This window comes from Mobula birostris, chromosome 7 (genome assembly GCF_030028105.1).
Source record: "Mobula birostris isolate sMobBir1 chromosome 7, sMobBir1.hap1, whole genome shotgun sequence".
In the NCBI taxonomy this organism is placed as follows: domain Eukaryota; kingdom Metazoa; phylum Chordata; class Chondrichthyes; order Myliobatiformes; family Myliobatidae; genus Mobula; species Mobula birostris.
The window spans coordinates 173,777,475-173,792,525 of NC_092376.1; the positions used below are offsets into that span (position 1 = coordinate 173,777,475).

General features: G+C 40.3%; 1 protein-coding gene across 2 annotated transcripts in view; it reads left to right on the forward strand.

Annotated features, from left to right (window-relative positions):
• The window catches only part of rnf130 (ring finger protein 130), a 156,238-nt gene that overhangs the window by 98,852 nt on the left and 42,335 nt on the right, over nt 1-15,051 (forward strand). For both annotated transcript variants that reach the window (XM_072264105.1, XM_072264103.1), the window contains exons 3-4: nt 3,892-3,963; nt 13,833-13,915. In XM_072264105.1, coding sequence (XP_072120206.1) covers nt 3,892-3,963; nt 13,833-13,915 — 155 coding nt within the window. The remainder of the gene's footprint in view (nt 1-3,891; nt 3,964-13,832; nt 13,916-15,051) is intronic.

The window sequence follows — 15,051 nt, forward strand, 5'->3', positions numbered from 1 at the left end:
GTGGCTGCGAAGTGGGCATTTCAGAAGTTTCTCCAGATGTTCCTCTGTACTCTCACATCTGTCTCTATCAAATCAGAATTGTGCACAGTACCCTACTTGACAAATTGGTATTGGTCATTTTCACCCTGGCTAGAAGTCCCTGGCTGTCCACTCAATCTATGCCTCTTATCATCAAGTCACCTCTCATCCTCGTTCATTCCAAAGAGAAAAGCCCTAGCTCGCTCAACCTATTCTCATAGGACATACTCTCTAATCCAGGCAAAATCCTGGTAAATCTCCTCTTCATCCTCTCTAATGGTTCCACATCCTATAAGGAAGTGATCGGAAATTAACATAATATTCCAAGTGTGGTCTAACCAGGGTTTTATAGAATTGCAACATTACCTCATGGCTCTTGAACTTAGTCCCCCAACACACCATACACCTGTTAACCATGCTGTTAACTTGCGTGGTGACTTTAAGGAATCGATGAACTTAGACTCTAAAATCCCTCTTCCTCTAGACTGCTAAGAATACTGCCATTGACCTTGTGCTCTACCTTTAAGTTTGATCTTTGAAAGTTTCTCACCTTCATTGTAATCCTTTATTCACATAAATTTCAACAGCTGCAAGAGATTTTCTCCAAGCCCTATTTCTCCAAGCCTTTGGATCTTATCTGGCAATGCAGAAGTTGGAAGGGGCAGCGGAGGTTTTTTGCTCCACAGAAAGCTGAAAAGCAATTCGGCAGTCCGTAACTTCTTATAATCCAAGAAATCTTCCCCAATAAACAATGACATATTTCCCAACATGTTTTTAAAGAGAATTTTTAGAAGTTCAATTGTATCTAAAAGCATAAAATTTTGACTGACAAATTGTCATAACAGAATTTTGTAATTCAGAATCAGGTTTATTATCAACAGCATGTGTCATGAAATTTGTTAATGTAGCAACAGCAGCTCTGTGCAATACATAATATAGAAGGAAAAAATATAATAAATAAATGACTAGATCAATTACGTATATTGAATAGATTAAAAATCGTACAAAAACAGCAATAATATATAGTTTAAAAATGAGGTAGTGTTCAAGGGTTCAATGTTCATTTCAGAATCAGATGGCAGAGGGGAAGAAGCTATTCCGGAATCGCTGAGTGTGAGCCTTCAGGCTTCTGTATTTCCTACCTGATGGTAACAGTGAGAAAAGGGCATGCCCTGGGTGCTGGAGGTACTTAATAATGGATGCTGTCTTTCTGGCACCACTCCTTGAAGATGTCCTGGGTACTTTGTAGGCTAGTACCCAAGATGGAGCCGACTAAATTTACAACCCTCTGCAGCTTCTTTTGGTCTTGTGCAATAGCACCGCCCCCTCCCCCAAAACCAGACAGTGATGCAGCCTGTCAGAATGCTCTCCATGGTATATTGATAGAAGTCTTTGAGTGTATTTGATGACATACCAAATCTCTTCAAGCTCCTAACGAAGTATAGTTTTTGAAAGTTATGTAATTTTGATGGAAAAAGAATCACCCCATTGGGTTAAATTGTTATCACTCTTTTTAAAAGAAATGAGTCAATGAACATTATGGGCTGTAATCTTCCCAGTACAAAGTCAAAGAACCAAGCAACGTACTTGCATTCTGTGCTGTAAATCCTATCATGTTCCTGTGTCATTATGTCTTGTCTAAATGCTGTACACATTCACAGGATTATTGTAACTAAGGAAGGGTATTTGATCCTTCTTGCTTCATCCAGTCTTCTCATTATATCTCATAAATAATTTCTGATTGATTCCGAGATTTCTTTCTGATTTCTCAGAAGTCGTCATCTGTTTATTCCACACATTCAAACTAAATGAAAGATTTCTGATGCCAGAAATTTGTAGAGGAATGCTGTTTTGTTGAATGACAATTAAACTTGAACTTGAAACTTATCTATTGCTCAATTACACCCAATCCTATTCCCCCGAGTTTCTGTCAACAACTTTATGTAGAATAATGTTTCAGCTTCTCATTTTGTACTCCTGTTTTAAAAATCATTTGCAAGCTCTCTAAACTCTCAAACATTTAAGATAACATGTCCCAAGTTTCTCCAATCTTTCCTTATAAACTGGATTTAAACTGGTAAATTGTCTTGATTATTCTGAAAACTAACCAAAATGAATTTAGTGCTTAAAGTAACACACACACACACACAATGCTGGAGGAACTCAGCAGTGATGCAGCATCTTTGGAGAGTACCGATGAAGAGTCTCAGTCCAAAATATCGGTCATTAATTCCCCTTTATTGATGCTGCCTGACCTGCTGAGTTCCTCCAGCATTTTGTGTGTGTTGCTCTGAACTTCCAGCATCTGCAGAATCTCTTGTGTTAATATAGTATTTACATTGCAACTTGGACAGATAATTATGTAGGGAAATGAGGTATCATATTTGTGTAAATGTCCAGGAAAGTAATGTAGAGTGCTGAAATACATGGTACTTTATCGAGTATTTAAGCGCATTAACTGTGAATGTTCTAATATAAGATTTCAGAGGTTATTTGTTTGTAACTTTACACCTGATATCAGAGAATGGTTCATTGTTGGATAATCATACTGAACAAAACTGCAGTGTGAGTTATGAAGAGTAAAGATTTTTCAGGTTAGAATAAATTCCTGCATAAAATCTCTGGTGTAACTAGGCTCTTTGTTATCTCTGCATGTGTAGTTACAGGATGCTGTATGTCCATAAGACCATAAGACCATAAGACATAGGGGCAGAATTTAGCCATTCAGCTCGAGTCTGCTCTGCCATCCTGTCATGGCTGATTTATTATCACTCTCACCCTCAGTCTCCTGCGTTTAACACTTTGTTCTCTCAACAGTGAGTTTGGAGAACACCGTTCTGAATATTATTGTACCATTTTAAGGAACATTTGAATTATGTTCCCTTCAGGGAATTGCTTTGAAATTTGGTAAGATTTAAAATCGTTTGAAGTCATTTCCAGCACACAAACGTAAAGGAGAACAAAATAATTGTTACTCCGGATCCAGTGCAGCACAAAAAACACAATAAGATAACGAACCCAATAAAAAAATACAATAAATATAAATAGACAAGGTAGCTTATATACCACAATTGTATGTCCATAAAGTGACACTAGGCACAGGAATGTCTGTGACCTTAGTGAGATTTAAGATAGGATAATATTTACAGAGTAATAAAAAAGTAGAATATGGGTTACCTTTTAGTTCAGAAGGGAGGAGTATAGACAGGGTAAACGCAAACAGGCTTTCTCCACCGAGGTTGGGTGAGACTAGAACTAGAAGGTATGGATTAAGAGTGAAAGGTGAAATGTTTAAGGTGAACCTGAGGAGGAACCCCTTCACTCAGAGGGTGGTGAGAGTGTGGAACGAGCTGCCAGCAGAAGTGATGGATGTAGGTTTGATTGTGATATTTAAGAGAAGTTTTGATAAGTACATGGTTGGGAGGGGTAAGGATGGCTATGGTCCAGGTGCAGGTCGATGGGACGAGTTCAGTACAGACTAGATGGGCCATATGGCCTGTTTCTAAGATTCTATACCTCTACAAGTCTTTAACTAGTGAGGCATTTCACAACTAAGCAGTCGTCTGCTTCTAACAGAGGATCACAGATGTCCTAGGCAGCTTCTGGCTGCCTAAACCATAGGTTGGTTGGTTGGAGGACCTGTAACGCTATCTTGATTAAGGTTCTCTATTTTAGCTTAGCACAGTCTAAAATGTAGATCCTTGGAACTGAGTATTGATCCTGCTGCCCCAATTGAATGATTAAATTAATCATTTTCTTTTAAGGTCAAATCAGACATAGTTATCAAAAATCAGTTATTTTTTTTAGCCTTGCAGTTTTATTTTCAAATTAAACTTGGTATTGATGTTAATTTTCTTTCTTTCACAAATCTAGCGACATTTGGGAGATATTGCCAACAAAGCCATCAAGAAGTTAACCACAAGGACAGTTAAAAGGGGAGATAAGGTAAGTGATAATTGATACTCCACATCCATGGCTAAATTGTGTTTATCAGTTCTGTTGAAGTAAGCCAAGGCTTGGTACTTGGGTTTGTTATGTATGGATATATCTGCAATTCTGGTTCATGCAAGAGGAAACCAAATGCCAATGATTGCATAAGATAGAATTTGGGAAGAAGCATTTAACGTACAACGTTACAACACAGTACAGGTCCTTCAGCCCATGATGTTGTGTCAACTTTTTAACCTACTCCAATATCAATCATACGCTTCCCTCCTACATAACCCTCCATTTTTCCTTCATACATGAACCACTTGGAGAATGAAGAAGTTAAAATATGAGGAGCATTCAATAGCTTTGGTGTTTAGAAGCATGAAGGGGGGTTTCATTGAAACCTATTGAATATTGAAGGATCCAGATAGAGTGGATGTAGAGAGGATGTTTCCTATAGTGGGAGAGTCTAGGACCAGTAACCACACTCTTAGAATAGAGGGATGTCCATTCAGAACAGAGATTAAGAGCAATTCCATTAGCCAGAGTGCAGTGAATCTTTGGAATGAATTACCACAGATGGTTGTGGAGACCAAGTCATTGGGTATATTTAAAGTGGACCTGATAGTTTTGTGATTAGACAGGGTGTCAAAGGCTACAGGGAGAAGTCAGGAGATTGAAATTGAGAGGGATAATAAATAAGACTTGATGGGCTGAATGGACTAATTCTGCTCCTATGCCTTATCTTATTGTCTTGTCTAAGATTCTTTAAAACATGATAGACCGAAGAGCCTGCACTGTGCTGTAATGTTCTGTGTTGGGGACTTAAAACACACCTCTATGAACAACCCCATTAAGTAAAACTGAATTGTGAATATTTTAAACTGTCATAATTGTGCAGACTTTTTGTTTCTTGGCACTGCAAAGGAAAAAATAATATTGTTTTGTCCAGATGGTGTTTGTTCTACTGGAAACAGTCAGGCATTGTTAAAGTGCACTTCAGCTGCTCTTTCAAGAGTCCAGATTGTTTAATGTAATTTCCTGTATACATGTGTAAAGGAGAACAGATTAATTGTTACTCCGGATCCAATGCAGCACAATAAAGAACACACACAATAAGATAAAGAACACAATAATAATGAAAAAATAGGATAAGATAACTTATACACATAGATTGTATATCCATAAAGTAATGCTAGGCACAGGAGTGACTCTGACAGGAAATGATAAAGTAGTGGTGGGTGGGAGTGTTGGGGAGGGTGGGGGTTGTGGGTGAAGGTGTTGATCAGCCTTACTACTTGGGGAACGTAACTGTTTTTGAGTCTGGTGATCCTGACGTGGATGCTATATAACTACATGTTCTTGATGGTGGGTAGGCTGGTGCCGGTAATGCATTGCGCAGTTTCAACTACCCATTATAGAGCCTTCCTATCCACTGCAGTGCAGTTTCCATACCAAGCAGTGATGCAACTTGTCAGAATGCTCCATACTGTGCAGCTGTTGAATTACACAAGTGTAGATGCAAGTAGTCCAGCTCTAGGCGTTGGTGAGCTTTCCTGATTGTGTCGGATATTTTCTGGGATCATGAGAGGTGTGCCAGAGGTGCAATCCCAGAAGTTTGAAACTTACGTCAGTGTTACAAGTTTAAACTTAGCAAGTCTTAGTATCCACAGAATAGGCACTTCCACTACTAATAAGAAGCATATCAGAACAGCCTCATTTATAGTCACATTTTGTTAGTTTAAAAAGTGCTACAATCTGCATTGCAGTACTTAAGAAGTACTGCATTACCAGATGTGGTCTTAAATCAGGACTCCAGATGTTAGTTTGGTTGGATGTTAGCAACCCTATCGCACAGAGAAGGGAGATTTATATAACTAATGGCTAACTTTCCCAAACCAGCTGTATTGAAATTCCCTCATTGCTGTTTGCCTCATAACTCATTGCACTTCAGAAGAATCAATTTTGTCAATGCTTTGTAACTTTAATGAGATGTGATGAAGCTGTGTGTAAATGTGAGTAATTGCCAGCTCAGTCTGTCCCTGGGAAAACACACCACACTTTGGTAATGCAGAATGGTGGTGTTCTGCCACGCCTGACAATGACAGGAAGCCTGTGCGGGCGAGTTTTTAAAGTAGACAAGCTGTTACACTGGGGCATTTCCACTCTCTCGACCTCAGAAGTCTGGGTCTAGTAGGAGTAGTCATCAAAAATGGAGTTTCTTTGGTTTCAGAGGATGACCATGACACCTCCTGTGCTTCATCATCCCCTTTGCTATCCACAAAGCATTGCAGAACCACCTTCCTGGCCTTTGAATCTCACTGTAGATCTTATCCATCTGTCATCGTGGACCCCCATCACCCAGGCCATCCTCTTATCTCGCTTCTGCCATCAGACAGGAGGTACAGGAGCCTCAGGACTTACACCACCAGGTTCAGGAGCAGTTATTACCCCTTAACCATCAAGCTTCTGGACCAGAAGGGATAATTTCACCCACCTCAACTTTGAACAGATCATTGAACACAACCTTTGGACTGACTGTCTAGTACTCTACAACTTATGTTCATAGTCTTATTTTATTCATTTATTATTTGTTTATTTTTATATTTGCAGAGTTTATTTTCTTTTGCACATTTGTTGCTTATCAGTCCATGTTTGTGTGTAGCTTTTCATTAATTCTACTGCATTTTATATTCTACTGTGAATGCCTGTAAGAAAATGAATCTTATGGTTGTATGTGGTGACATATGTACTTTAATAATACATTTACTTTGAAGCAATAAAGTACTTCTGAAGTGTTTTAATGGAGAAAACGTGGCAGGCAGTTTGCAGAGCTAGACCACTTAAGGAGTAGTAAATCTCCAAATAATATATTTCAGGCATTGACTGAGTAGAAAAAAATGGTACTGTAGATACTAACTCTACTACAAATAGTGTTATTCAAACCCTTACACCCCTCTGCGATGTCAGACCATAAAGACATTGGAGCAGAATTGGACTATTCAGCCCATCATCTGGTCCTGGTCTGTCTCCTCCCTTTGACCCCCTTCCTCATCCTCTCCCTCGCTGCTCCACCCTCCTGCTTCTCTGGTTTCCATAATCAGGTTTATTATTGCTGACTTAGAGACCATTAGACAGAGGAGCAGAATTAGGCCATTCAGACTATCAAGTCTATTCTACCATTCCGTCACAGGTGGTTTATTATCTCTCTCAACCCCATTCTCCTGCCTTCTCCCCATAACCTTTAATGCCCTGACTAATCAAGAACCCATCAACCTCCACTATAAATATACCCAATGACTTGGCTTCCATGACAGAGCCTAGTTTCACATTTCATCTGCAAAATTATACAGTGTGTTGTGTCACCTGTATTCTGTGCTCCTTTCTTGAGTAGTGCATAACCCATGGCTTTCTGCTTGTGTTTATGCTGCAACACAAGGCTAACATAATTTGTGGTATTCTTCATCTGTCTGCAAACATCATTGCACTTCACAACATTTTGTTGTTTATAATGTTAGACAGACTTGGAACTGTGGTTAAATGCTAGAAAGTGACCACAGCAGCATTTCTACACTTAGGAGATATTGCAAAGGTACATTTGTTTCTGTCACATAATGATTCTGAAAGACTAATTCACACCTTTATATCCAACAGACTAGGTTACTACAATGTACTTTTTACTGGCCTTCCAAAACAGTATTTACAAATTTCAACTTATTCAGAACACCACTGCTAGTCTTTTAACCAAAACCAGGATGAGGGAACATATCAGTCCCATACTAGCTACCCTGCATTGGGTTCCTTTACCTTTTAGAAGTTCTCTTATTTGATTTTAAAGCTCCTTATGGTCTGGAACCAGAGTACATTACAGAAGTGTTTTCGTTTTATAATCCTACTTGAGCTCTTAGGTCTTCTTCTGCTTGTTTCTTAAATCTCCCTCAAAAGATGGTCAGGTCAGCTTTTTTGAACTATGCTCCAGAACTGTGGAATTCAGTATCTAAAACTATAAGGGATACAGACTTTAAACACTAGCTCAAAACCTACTTATTCTTGTTTTTCATCTTTTTATTTTCACGTTTGCACTGTATCCCATTGTAAAACACTTTGAATTGCATTATCTATATGAAAAGTGCTCTATCAATAGTTACCATTACAGCTTACAAAATGTTTATAATTTATGTATGGTGAGTGAGTGAATCCTTTGAATGAGAGTGATTCACTTGTCCTGTGAAATTATAGACTGGTAATGAATCTCATATAAATCAGTGCAAGATGAACAACCAATTACGATTTTCCTTTATATTCACGTGTTCTCCTGGTTTGTTTTTCAAGCCCTTGAGCTATCTCACAACAAAATAGCTATAAATTTCCGGTAGCAGTGGAAAGAGGAAAAAGTCTTTTTTTTCTTCTTTATTGGAACTGTTGATGATTTGAAAAGATGTAGGGTTCCAACCCAAAACAATAAACAAGTCCATTTTGACGCATTGCAAGTCATAGTCGGGGACTTCAACCAGGCTTGATTGAAGTAAACCGTGCCCAATTTACTGAAATGCGGTCCGGACATGGAACGGTAGCATTCCTCATCTTAGTATAACATTGATCTCGTGTTTTGGGACCTCTGATGCTATAGGTTATAAGCTGATGCTAATTGTATTATGTTTCTTGGATTTACTTAGTGTGGCTGCAAGGAAATGAATCTCGGGATTATATATGGTGACATTTATGTACTTTGATAATAAGTTTACTTTGAACTTTAATCCTGATTGTGCATTACCTCACTCTTGTCCGGATTAAATTCCATCTGCTACTGCTCCATCCAACTATCTGTCCTGCATAACCTTCCGCGCTATCTACGACTCCACCAATCTTCATCTCAGCAAACTTACTCATCAAACCACCTACATTCTCATCCAAGACATGCAAACAACAGAGGTGAGAGAAGTGTTCCTTGGGGTACAACACTTGTTACAAACTTCCAGTCTGATCAGCACCATTCCACTACAACCATCTGCCTCCATCCACCAAGGCAACTTAGTCTCAGTTCACTTCTCACTGTATGGTCTCCTCTACAAATCAAATTCAGATTGGGTAACCTCTTCACAAAGGCATCCCTGAGCTTTCAGTTGACTCTCATGTTAATTCTCCTTTCTACATTCACTGTGACATTGTGACATGGTACAGTTCCAGCGATTGGGGCTCAATTCCCACCACTATCTTTAAAGAGTTTGTACATTCTTCCCCATGACCATATGGGGTTCCTCTAGGTGCTTGAGTCTCCTCCCAACTGGAAGATGTACAGGTTAGGGTTAGTAAATCATGGGCATGCTGTGTTGACACCAGAAGTGTGGCGACACTTGCAGGCTGCACCAAGCATATATGGAAAAAAGTACAGTCAACATTTTAGGAAGGGTTTCAGCCCAAAACATCGTCTGTACATTTTTCCACAGATGTTGCCTGGCCTGCTGAGTTCCTCCAGCATTTTGTGTGTGTTGCTCAGATTTCCAGCATCTGCAGATTTTCTCGTTTGTCATTTTTACTGGCTGTTGCAATATTTTGATGTACATGTGACAAATAAAGTTAATCTTTCTTCAGTGGCTCTCTTCATATGGAAGAAAAAAACAGCCGATGTTTCAAAGTCCAAAGCAAATTTATTATCAAGGTACATACATGTCATCACTTATGACCCCAAGATTCATTTTCTTGTGGGCATACACAAATTCATAATAGAATAATAACCATAATAGAATCAATAAAAGACCACATCAGGTTGGACATTCAGTCAGTGTGCAAGACAACCAACTGCAAATACAAAAAGAAAGAAATAATAATAATAAATAAAAGACCACACCCAACAGGACAGACAAACAACCAATGTGCAAGACACAACAAATTGTGCAAATATAGAAGAATAAAGCAGAAATAGTAGAAATAAATAAGCAATCAATTTCAAGAAAATAAGATTAAAGAGTCCTTGAAAGTGGGTCTGTAGGTAGTGGGAAAATTTCATATTGGGGTGAGTGAAGTTATCCTCTTTGGTTCAAGGGCCGGATAGTTGAGGGGTAATAACTGTTCTTGAACCTGAAGGTGTGGGTCCTGAGGCCCCTGTATCATCTTCCTGATCACAACATCAGGAAGAGAACATGACCTGGATGGTGGGGGGATGTGATGATGAATCCTGCTCAGTTGTGGGAAGCTTTACCACTGATGGACTGGGCCATATCCACTACACTTTGTAGGAATCAGGTTTATCATCAGTGAAATTTGTTGTTTTGCTGTTGTAGTACAGTGCAATACACAAAATTTACAATAAATTACAAGAACATAAATAGTACAAAAGGAGAGTGAAATAGCGAGCTATGGACCATGCAGAAATCTGATGACGGAGGGGAAGGAGCTGCTCCTGAATGTGGAGTGTATGTCTTCAGGCTCCTGTACCTCTTCCCTGATGGTAGTAATGAGAAGAGGGCATATCCTGGGTGGTGAATGTTCTATTAAAGTCCACAATCAATTGAGAAGTCAAATTCTGCTGAAGCATGTACTGTAAATGGCAGGGAATTTAGGAGCATTAATGTACAGAGGGACTTTGAGATGCAAGTCCATTGTGCCCTATAAGTGGTAACATATGGGGCACTGGCATTTTTGCGGTTTGAACTGAAGTCTCGAAGGTGCAGCACAGTTGCAGTGATGCATGTATGGGCTGAATCTAGGTAGCAGGGTCCAGGCCAGAGTGTGGGAAATGAGCCAATGTTTGGCCATTGCTGCAGCAGACTTGGAGGTAATTCAATGAGGCAGAGCTGAAATAGAGCTCCGGCCTGAGAGCAAGGAAAGACCCAAGATTTAGAAACATAGAAACAAAGAAACATAAAAAATAGGAGCAGGAGTAGGCCATTTGGCCCTTCGAGCCTGCACCGCCATTTATTATGATCATGGTTGATCATCCAACTCAGAACCCCGCCCCAGCCTTCCCTCCATACTCCCTGACCCCCGTAGCCACAAGGGCCATATCTAACTCCTTCTTAAATATAGCCAATGAACTGGCCTCAACTGTTTCCTGTGGCAGAGAATTCCACAGATTCACCACTCTCTGTGTGAAGAAGTTTTTCCTAATCTCGGTCCTAAAAGGCTTCCCCTCTATCCTCAAACTGTGGCCCCTCGTTCTGGATTTCCCCAACATCGGGAACAATCTTCCTGCATCTAGCCTGTCCAATCCCTTTAGGATCTTATACGTTTCAATCAGATCCCCCCTCAATCTTCTAAATTCCAACGAGTACAAGCCCAGTTCATCCAGTCTTTCTTCATATGAAAGTCCTGCCATCCCAGGAATCAATCTGGTGAACCTTCTTTGTACTCCCTCTATGGCAAGGATGTCTTTCCTCAGATTAGGGGACCAAAACTGCACACAATACTCCAGTTGTGGTCTCACCAAGGCCTTGTACAACTGCAGTAGTACTTCCCTGCTCCTGTACTCGAATCCTCTCGCTATAAATGCCAGCATACCATTCGCCTTTTTCACCGCCTGCTGTACCTGCATGCCCACTTTCAATGACTGGTGTATAATGACACCCAGGTCTCGTTGCACCTCCCCTTTTCCTAATCGGCCACCGTTCAGATAATAATCTGTTTTCCTATTTTTGCCACCAAAGTGGATAACTTCACATTTATCCACATTAAATTGCATCTGCCATGAACTTGCCCACTCACCCAACCTATCCAAGTCACCCTGCATCCTCTTAGCATCCTCCTCACAGCTAACACTGCCACCCAGCTTCGTGTCATCCGCAAACTTGGAGATGCTGCATTTAATTCCCTCATCCAAGTCATTAATATATATTGTAAACAACTGGGATCCCAGCACTGAGCCTTGCAGTACCCCACTAGTCACCGCCTGCCATTCTGAAAAGGTCCCGTTTATTCCCACTCTTTGCTTCCTGTCTGCTAACCAATTCTCCACCCACACCAATACCTTACCCCCAATACCGTGTGCTTTAAGTTTGCACACTAATCTCCTGTGTGGGACCTTGTCAAAAGCCTTTTGAAAATCCAAATATACCACATCCACTGGTTCTCCCCTATCCACTCTACTAGTTACATCCTCAAAAAATTCTATGAGATTCGTCAGACATGATTTTCCTTTCACAAATCCATGCTGACTTTGTCCGATCATTTCACCGCTTTCCAAATGTGCTGTTATCCCATCCTTGATAACTGACTCCAGCAGTTTCCCCACCACCGTTAGGCTAACCAGTCTATAATTCCCCGGTTTCTCTCTCCCTCCTTTTTTAAAAAGTGGAGTTACATTAGCCACCCTCCAATCCTCAGGAACTAGTCCAGAATCTAACGAGTTATGAAAAATTATCACTAATGCATCCACTATTTCTTGGGCTACTTCCTTAAGCACTCTAGGATGCAGGCCATCTGGCCCTGGGGATTTATCTGCCTTCAATCCCTTCAATTTACCTAACACCACTTCCCAACTAACATGTATTTCGCTCAGTTCCTCCATCTCACTGGACCCTCTGTCCCCTACTATTTCTGGAAGATTATTTATGTCCTCCTTAGTGAAGACAGAACCAAAGTAATTATTCAATTGGTCTGCCATGTCCTTGCTCCCCATAATCAATTCACCTGTTTCTGTCTGCAGGGGACCTACATTTGTCTTTACCAGTCTTTTTCTTTTTACATATCTATAAAAGCTTTTACAGTCCGTTTTTATGTTCCCTGCCAGTTTTCTCTCATAACTTTTTTTCCCTTCCTAATTAAGCCCTTTGTCCTCCTCTGCTGAACTCTGAATTTCTCCCAGTCCTCAGGTGAGCCACTTTCTCTGGCTAATTTGTATGCTCCTTCCTTGGAATTGATACTATCCCTAATTTCTCTTGTCAGCCACGGGTGCACTACCTTCCTTGATTTATTCTTTTGCCAAACTCGGATGAACAATTGTTGTAGTTCATCCATGCAACCTTTAAATGCTTGCCATTGCATATCCACCGTCAATCCTTTAAGTGTCATTTGCCAGTCTATCTTAGCTAATTCACGTCTCGTACCTTCAAAGTTACCCCTCTTTAAGTTCAGAACCTTTGTTTCTGAACAAACTATGTCACTCTCCATCTTAATGAAGAATTCCACCATATTATGGTCACTCTTAACCAAGGGGCCTCTCACGACAAGATTGCTAATTAACCCTTCCTCATTGCTCAAAACCCAGTCCAGAATAGCCTGCTCTCTAGTTGGTTCCTGGACATGTTGGTTCAAAAAACCATCCCACATACATTCCAAGAAATCCTCTTCCTCAGCACCTTTACCAATTTGGTTCACCCAATCTACATGTAGATTGATTGATTTAATTGCCCAACTGAATTGGAAAGTTCGGGCACAGGCCAAAATTGAGGCAGCAGGGCCCAGACCCAAGAGTTTATTGAAGTCGCAGGGCCTGGTACCAAGAGCAAGGAACAACCCGAGGTTTAGACGATTTAAGCATTCGGCCAGATTGGAAAGGTCAGGGTGTCAAGGCCAGAGGAGAGGGATGGGCTGGTTCAGCTCGCTGCTCCATGAGCTTTACTCATCTCTGCACTGATGGCACACAATGAGGGCAAATGGGATTAGGCATCAAAGCCAGCATGGAAAAGATGGACCAAAGGGCCTTTTCCCGTGCTGTATGATGTATCATTTAAACAATGACAATAAAACACAAACTATTAATTTATAATTATCGTTACTCACACCGATAAATGTGCAAGCTGGGCTTACTGACGGGTTCTGGCAGGAATTTTAATGTTTTATTCTGATGTATCATTATGTAGATGAAAATTATTGCAAGGACAATTTTGTTAGAATCCTCCTTTCTAAATATATGTGTTGACTGAATTATATCTTACTGCATTTTTCAGGAAACAGATCCAGAATTCGATCACTGTGCAGTCTGTATCGAGGGATACAAATCTAACGATGTGGTCAGAATTCTGCCATGCAAGTAAGCCTCTTTACCTTATTTTAATATATAGTGCCTATAAAAAGTATTCACCCCCTTTAGAAGTTTTCATGTTTTATTGTTTTACAACATTGACTTAATTTGGCTTTTTTGACGCTGATCAACAGAAAAGAATCTTTAGTGTCAAAGTGAAAACAAATTTCTACAAATTGGTCTAAATTTATTACAATTTTTAAACACAAAGCAAGTGATTGCATAATTACTCACCCCCTTCAAGTCAGTATTTAGTAGATGTACCTTTGGCAGCAATTACAACCTCAAGTCTGTGTGGATAGGTCTCTATCAGCTTTGCACATCTGGACACTGCAATGTTTCCCCATTTTTCTTTACAAAACTGCTCAAGCTCTGTCAGAATGCATGGGGATCATGAATGAACAGCCCTTTTCAAGTCCAGCTACAAGTTCCCAGTTGCATTGAGGTCTGGACTCTGACTTGGCCACTCCAGGACATTAACTTTGTTGTTTTTAAGACATTCCTGTGTAGCTTCGGCTTTATGCCTGGGGTCATCATCCTGCTAGAAAACAAATCTTCTCCCAAGTCGCAGTTCCCTTGCAGACTGCATCAGGTTTTCCTCCAGGATTTCTCTGTATTTTGCTGCATTCATTTTACCCTCTACCTTCACAAGTCTTTCACAGCATGATGCAGCCACCACCATGCTTCACGGTAGGGATGGTGTGTTTTTGATCGTGTGCGGAATTTGGCTTAAGCCAAACATAGCATTTAGTCTGATGGTCAAAAAGTTGTATCCTTCTTTCTTCCAGCTGACTTCAGAGTCTCCCACATGCCTTCTGGCAAACTCTCACCAAGATTTCATATGAATAATCTGTGCAGTCTGTATCTCAGCCATTGAAGCTTGGAACTCCTCCAGAGTGGTCATGGGTCACTTGGTAGCCTCCCTTGCTAGTCCCTGTCTGTACAGACACTCAGTTTTTGAGGACTGCCTGCTCTAGGCAGATTCACACCTGCGCCATATTATTTCCATTTCTTGATGATTAACTTAACTATACTCCAAGGGATATTCAGTGACTTGGAAATTTTCTTAGATCCATCTTCTGACTTGCGTTTTTCAGTAACCTTTTTTGTGAAGTTGCTTGGAGTGTTCTTTTGTCTTCATGGTG